Source organism: Amborella trichopoda, chromosome 4 (assembly GCF_054954075.1).
Source record: "Amborella trichopoda isolate Santa Cruz 75 chromosome 4, AtrichopodaSantaCruz75HAP2 v2.0, whole genome shotgun sequence".
In the NCBI taxonomy this organism is placed as follows: Eukaryota; Viridiplantae; Streptophyta; class Magnoliopsida; order Amborellales; family Amborellaceae; genus Amborella; species Amborella trichopoda.
Window position 1 is genome coordinate 58,962,367 of NC_142339.1, and position 7,840 is coordinate 58,970,206.

Sequence of the window (7,840 nt, forward strand, 5' to 3'; positions counted from 1 at the left end):
TGGTAGGATTTACAGTGAATGTCGGCTGATCCTAGGTTCTTTTCTTTCCCAAATCATTTGTTCAGCTTAATCACCTGAAATGCATGATTCCGACATTCGATTCAGTTCTCTTTATGCTTCTCATCTCGCCGTAAAAGGAAAACACGTGCTAACATTCGCTTTCTAAATTACAAAGATTCGAATTTCAGAGAAATATTTGAATAAAAATAAAGGAATTTTTACTGCAAGCATTAACCATTAAAGCTTTATGTGAAATTGCACCTTAACCATCTATCAAACATTAAGAACCTATACAAATTTTGGCTACTAATGAAGTTGCTTCAATTTCTAGTTGACATATATTAGCTTTTCATCACCAATTTTTTCATTATATTAAATAATACACAGATAATTGGTAAAGGTCCAATATTTAGAGTAAGATTTAGAAAGAATAAAAGGCCCCCAAATGCCTAAATTACCTTTTAATAATACTGCTCTATATAGAACTTTTTTGAGTCTAACGGGCAAAAATGGTGTGACCTCCTTGTATTAGGGTAAAGTAGGGTAAAGTAATAATACTAGAGAGAGAGAGAGGAGAGAGAGTATATATCAATGAGTGTGAAACCGCTGGAAAAGGGAATCAACAGAGAAAACAGGCATCTTCCTCCATGTAAACAAGCCTGCCACACAATACAGGCTTTTTTAAGCTCAAGCATTAGTCTTCTCTCTCTAATGTTAATTTCTCTCTCCTCTATTTAGACTCAAATGGAGACGGCATTTAAAATTCGCATGCTTGTTATCCAGTAATAGATACCCCTTAACAGCATAGTATCAGTTCCTTGCACCCACCCTTAAAGATATGCAAGGGCTTTTAATGTCGCATGCACAATACTAATCCAAAAGAAATTATGACGCCAAAATCTCTTTTTTTTTTCTCTGATTTTTAGGCCAATTGTGTCTATATAATGGTAGGTGGTGGGATTTAGTGAAGAGCAATCCTCCTCTTTGTGTGAGTTTGATAGTTTCTAGGGTTTCTATGGCCATCCCCATCAGTCATTGTAAGCCCTCTTTCTTAGGCTTCTCTCTCTCTTAATTTCATTTTCTCCAGTTGTAGTTTCTTTTTGTGCTTTCTATGCCTGCTCTGCCTATCTCTTTCTCTCTCTCAAAGTTTCTATGTGTACTAGGTTTTGCAAAATACTTTCTCTCTTTCTTCTTTTCTTTTATATTTAGGATCTCTCTCTGTTTCAAGTTCTAGTATCTATGTGTACTAGGTTTTGTAACATATTTTTCATTTCATCTTTTCTTTTCTATTTACGACAGTGTGCCTACCTTGTTCTATATTGTTTTTAACTTTTAACGCACATATTAGTTTCTTTTTATTTTCTTCTTTTTTTTTTTCCTTTTTTTTCTTTAGATGTGTTGATGGAAATGGAGGGTGGGATGTTATTTTGAGGCATCGGCCAGCCTAACCACAGATGCTCTGACCCCATTCCAAAAAAAAGAAACTTAGTTCTTGTCTGTGTCCACCAGGTTCCTTGTTCGGGATAACTTTTGGTGTTCGTAGAGGAGCAAAAAATGGTACTTCCCCCCTCAAAAATGGTTTTTGATGTGGGTGATGAACCATGGAATCCTCCAAACCATTCTCTCAAACTTGATTTGCTCCAAAAAAATACTCAAAATCCTTTGGATCATTGTCCATTCAAGTGGGCAGCCCAGATCTGATTAGAGCCGGAGCATTTTTGATACTTGAGATCCTTTTTTTTCTACTCACGATCTTTTACTTTTTTTGTACTCGAGATTACTTCTTTTTTTTTTTTTCTTTCTTTTTTTTTTTTATGAGAAGATTGTTTTCGCAACATAGGATAATGATTTGGATCTTTTTTAGGTTACTCACCCACCTCAAATTCTTAAAGGTGGGAGAGCACCATTTTTTAGTCCTCTTGTAGGAGCACCAAAAGTTTTCCTTCTTATTCGACTTTTTTTTATTTTTACTAGTTTCTACTAATGAGCCTATATATGATGGAGCATGCCATACATTCACTCCTTTGAGCAAAATAGTTTTTTTTTTTTTTTGAATGCTAGAGATCTATCGGATTATAATTAGACGATTATTTTCAAAGAAAAAAATAGATTTTGAGTTCTTGATCATCTAGATATTCCCTTAAATTTTTTTTATTTTTTTTTTGAATGCTAGAGTTCTATTGGATTTTAATTAGATTGATTATTTTCAAAGAAAAAAAATAGATTTTGAGATCTTGATCATTTAGATCTTTCCATCCAAATATTGGACGGTTCCTATACAATCTTGGGATGCCTTTTTTTCTTTGGATTCTAGAGATTACATCTCTAAAATTTGTAATCTAAAAATTATTCCTAGCATAAATTCTGCCTGTGGGAGGAGATGGACAGCAAAGCAAAGGAATGGGAAATCTTTTAACATACTTGATTCTGCAATATACTTTTTTTCTCTTTTTTCAACCCATCTTCAGCTACTTTTTTTTATATCTATTTTGGGTGTGGTTTGTATAAGGCCGAGGCCCTAAAGAATTGAAGTAAGGTGCACCTTCGAATAGTATCAAAAAGATGTTTCACTACTGAAAATCTTTGTAATGGTCTAAAAATTTATTCAGCCGCTGAAATAAAGCCCAAATCCTTTCCTTCTATTCCTCTCTCCTCTCTCATGTTAACATTTGCACTTTCTCTCACTGTTTCCATGAAGGAAAAGCCCTTACTCCACAGTTCTGAGGCTTTGGCAGAAATAGAGTCAGACTAATGGGTAATGACAAAAAGGTAGGAGGGAAAAGAGTAGCACCTACATGGAGGTCATTTGCAGTTCTTCTCTTTAGAAGCATTTGCCTTTACAAAGTACAAGGCATTAATTGATAGTTAATTTATCACCTCTGAACTCATGTTATTGCCACACTGATTCTTTCTCTAAACGTTGTTGATGCAATTCTAAAGAGAAGAAGTGCTTCAACAACTTTTAGAGAAAGAATCAGTGGCAATAACACGAGTTCAGAGGTGATAAATTAAGAATCAATTACTGCCTTGTACCTTGTACAAGACTAAAGTTTTAGTTCTAGGGCTTATGAGATTTCCTAAATGGTTATTTTCAGAGGACGCATAATCAAATGAACGATGTCTCTGGTGAGGGGAGCACTCCTGAACCTGTTGAACCCCAAAATATAGAAGACAATGAGCCCGAAGATGACCTAATTGGGTTTAGACTGACAATTGATCTGAAGAACAGACTGAGATGGACTCCGGAACTCCACCGCCTCTTTCTCCGAACCATTGCTAGGCTTGGTGGGCACACTCGTGAGTCTACATAAACCTCTCTCTAGCTTCTCCGCATGCTTTCGCAGTATTAATAAAGAATTCAAGAGATTTGTTTTGTTTCTTTTTCTCCCAGAGGTCACACCGAGCATATTGGTGGAAGAAATGGGGGTTCCTGGACTTACAACATTTCATGTCCAGAGCCACTTGCAGGTCTCTCTCTCTCTCTCTCTCTCTCTCTCTCTCTCTCTCTCTCTCTCTTCTCTCTCTCTCGCTCTCCCTCTCTCTCTCTCTCAAATGGCCAACCAATCTTGATGTATTGCTGCAGAAACACAGGCAGATAACGGCTCAAGGTGCAGGAGACAGCACTGAAGCAAGGAGGAGCGGTAAGTCCAATTTTATCAACATTTGAATAGTTTTCTCTATCTAAATTGAATGGGAATGGTGTGCATCTCACACCATATATATATATATAGCAGAAGTGGCAACCATGGGGAATAGAAGCAATGAAGTTTCAGCTAGGGCCATGGTGGTTGCCCCTCCAACCATGAGTAGAACCTTGCCTCACCCCAATCTGTAAGAGAACCCTTGTTCCTCTCTCTCTCTCTCTCTGTCTCTCTCTCTCGTTCATCAGAGAAATTTTCTTCTTGAAGGTAATGCATCTATCTTGTTTGGCAGGACAAATGCAGCCCCCCTACCTACAAATGCGTAAGATCTCTCTCTCACATGAAACAAATGATGATCATTCTCAATGTAATTCCTTGATAGTCATTGTTAATGTAATTCCTATCTCGTGTCTCAGGAACTTGCAAGTAGCAGAAGCCACTCACATGCAAATCAAGTCTAAAATCCAGCTCCATGAGCAGCTCGAGGCAAGATCAACAATACTCTCACTCTCTCTCTCTCTTAGGGTTTGTATAAGGTGTCCACCTCATATCCACCTTTAATTTACTGCGGATGTAGAATCGGTGTTCAAAATTTGATAATGATTCAAAAATCTATTTTGGCCACTAATTAAAAAATTTGAAATTTAAAAAATGATGCAAATCGAGTTGATCCATAAATACTTAAAAATCTTGAAAATAGACTGTTCAAATAACTTATTACAAAATGTATTATTTTTAGAATTTGGAATTTTGTTTTTCTTTATATCCATACATCTCATATGTCCATACTTCTCGAGGTTATCAAATTGAGGGTTTTCGAATATCAAAACACTTCTTTTTGGTAGGTTTTTTAAGTGCACCGTACTCGCATAATATAAAATTGACACCTCATATAAACTTTCCCTTCCCCTTCTCTCTCTTAGTGGATTGTCTTGTATTAATTAAAATTATCTCATTCTTTTACATTTTATCAAATTAACGGGAAGCATTTTATGTAATTCTTTATGATTCCAGATTTGCAAATTTCATTCAAATTGGTTGGAAGATTAGGATTTTGCAATTTTTAATATTTCTATACATTAGATTCAGTTGAAAATTTGGATGTGCGTACACACCCAATAATGCAGCGTATAAAATATAAAATAAATATGGCATATACTATGCTCCCGTGGGATACATGTTATCTATGTTAGAGAGGATACATGTATTAATATCTATGTTAGAGGATACATCCCCAAATTTTGAAATTTTTGGAATTGATATCAATGTTATAGAGGATAAATACCCAAAATTTGGGATACTCAAAATGTCCCTATTATAGTTTTTTCCATTTGGCAATAAATAATTATCAAAAATAAAATAACCAAAATGCCCCTAAATATCTAAACAAGTATTTTGGTTATTTATATTGTTTGAATTATTTTTCTTTTTGGAAGACACAAATGTCCTCCATCCAATATGTAGAAAAGAGTAATTACCCTCAATGCCCTCCAATAAAAAGGAAAAGTTATGGGTAATTTTAATTAATATATAGGAAATATGTTGACAAATGATTATATAAATAAAGTAACTTTCACTATGCATCCTACATTTCTTGATCATGTTTTTTATACCCCACTTCTTTCTAGCACATCAATTTTTACAAAGAATAAATTCTGAGTTTGGCATAAAAATTTCAAAAGTAATACTTGCTTACATGCCTGTCACATTTGAAGTATCAAAGCTCAAATGTATATTGTCCTTATATTTGTCCCATGCAGTATTGTTGTCATTTTGGCCAATGAAACTTGCTTAAGTATCCCCATCCTCATCCCCCAATTTGACATTAATTTAGGTTAAGGCATTTGTCATTTGTTAAGCATAGGCATAAACACACATTAGAATCACTATTAAGGCTAGACAAACCATACATGTGGTGGCATAGACACACATTAGAATCACTATTAATGCTAGGCAAGCCATACATGTTGTCCATGCTTTATGTATTCTCTAAACTACCTTTGCCAAAAACAATTTGAATGGAGAATGGGTAATTTAATTGTCTTGGCAAAGGATATCGAAGTTTTTTTTAAAAAAAATTGAAAGACTATACAATAAGACTTTTTATTTTTGATACAAGGAGATAACTATTAATATTTGCCTTTAGATATGAAATTTGGTAAATTGGGCTCATATTTCAAAAGAAAACTTTTGAACTTTGTAATATGTTCCAAGCCATCAGATTTCCCATTTAACAACTAACGATGATTTTGACTTCCTTGCACAAAAAACATATGGTCTTATCCCTTCAATTCTAGAGTTCCAGTTATTCAACACAATAAAACATTATAACAATATCTAGAATCAGCAAACTTTTCATAGATCATGGCTAATCAAGCTTCTAATCAACCTTCGCTCCTTGTTGACTTAGGTGAAGAGGCACCTGCAACTTCGAATTGATGCACAGAAAAGGTACTTGCACCTAGCACTAGAGAGAGCCCAGAAAGCCCTAGCATCAGAACCTTCAAGTACTCAAGGGATGGAAGCAGCACGAGCTGAGCTCTCAGAATTGGCTTCTTCTATATTGACCAACAAGAACATCAACGCCGCTAGCTCCGATCAAACAGGAATGCCTGGCTCCTTAAACCCACACATTGAAAACCAGAGATCAATGACGACCGAAGCTACTCGTAACCTTAATCCTGCAGTCCAGGTCACCAATGCTTCAATGAATAACCTCATTGAGTTTGATAGCAAGATTCAAGGCGTGAAGAATGGACCAAGTGTTGAAAAACCAATGTTTGGAACGAATGGTTATGGCCCTGAGTGGACAGAGTACAAGATTGGTGGAGGGATCTCCGCACTTGTTCGTAATGGTAATGGAGTTCCTTCGTTTGTTCAACCGGGGGTAGAGGTGAAGGAAGCAAGATATGAACCTACAAAAGGAAGCTCAAGCACCATGTCAGATGCTATAATTAAAGAATATGAACCTGAAATTGGAATAAGACCAACTGACATGGAACCACCACCAGTTTTGGAGGAAACAATTTTTGAGGGTATCATGAAATCGGAGGAACCCAATAGAGAAGCGAGAAACCATGAAAATGATGAATTAGAATTGGAAAATGACATCGATGTGAATGGCGGTACTGGCCCTATGATCACCGACACTGACCTAGAGTGATCATGAATGGCATTACATGGCTTCACTGTGATGCAAGAGAAAGCTTTCAAGAAGCATGTAATGCTCAATGAGTCCTTTTCCCAATTCAAGAATAAGAGCTGTAAGCTCATTTTCCAAAGATTATGGTGTTGGGTCCTTAAGTTGCAGAAGAAACCTTAGGTATCAAAGTGTCTTTTCCTCTCTTTTTTTAATGAAGTTTCGTGTTGTGATGTCGTCAAATGTTCATGAAAAGTTGAAGAAGGTGGTGTCCTTCACTTGATGGCATGGCAATGACTTCTACTTGAGAAATCCTTGTTCAAGGTTCCTCCGGTTTGGTGTTCTTGTCGCCATGGAACCAAGTGGAGAAGCTGAGAAAAATTAGCTGTTGTTTCATTGCTCAGGTGACTTCAAATAGGCATTCCATAGATCTTAAAAGGATCAAGTTAGGAAGAGTGGAATACTGTAAACTTTGAACTGAAACTTATCTTGCAAGCAATGATCAGTGAAGTGTTGTTTTGTGGGTTCACACCGGTTTTGATTTTAAAATTTTCTATCAATGTGGGTATGTTCCTCATCTTCCAAAAATAATGCTGGTAATTACTATTACTAATTCGGTTTTCTTTTATTCCTCTCGTTTGTTACTAAGAAGGTTTAAGGCAGTGCATTAATTTGAGGACAAAGGAATGACAACCCAGCCACCTATGGGTGATAACAGTTACCATTTAGGTATCAAATATCAATGAATGAGAATGAATAGATATTAGAGAAATGTGAATATCATTGGGAAAAAAAAAGAAATCTTCAGTACATAACCATTTAATTCCAGTACCAAAACCTAGATGCTGAAAAGCATAATAAAGTGGAAGATCTGCACGACGAAAAAATGACTGGTCCCAAGAGTACAGTATCTAACAGTCATAATATAGAAAAACCCCACCACAAGTACGCATAGAAAGCGTTCCGTTCAACACAAGAAGGAAACCAAGTGTCTTAGATCTTGAGGTCTTTAAACACCTCAAAGTCTTCCTTCCATCAGATACAGAAAAACAGATTTTTT

At 35.9% G+C, this 7,840-nt stretch overlaps 1 protein-coding gene across 1 annotated transcript; it reads left to right on the plus strand.

The window, feature by feature from the left end:
• Positions 1–762: 762 nt before the first annotated feature.
• LOC148782644 (protein PHR1-LIKE 2-like) lies at positions 763–7,309 on the plus strand. The gene is made up of 9 exons (XM_088866154.1): positions 763–1,037; positions 2,699–2,769; positions 3,096–3,297; positions 3,392–3,468; positions 3,584–3,641; positions 3,735–3,831; positions 3,934–3,963; positions 4,058–4,127; positions 6,052–7,309. Exons 2-9 carry the CDS (start codon positions 2,752–2,754, stop codon positions 6,802–6,804), a joined length of 1,305 nt encoding a protein of 434 aa, XP_088722280.1. The 5' UTR covers positions 763–1,037; positions 2,699–2,751; the 3' UTR covers positions 6,805–7,309.
• The last annotated feature ends 531 nt before the right edge of the window (positions 7,310–7,840 follow it).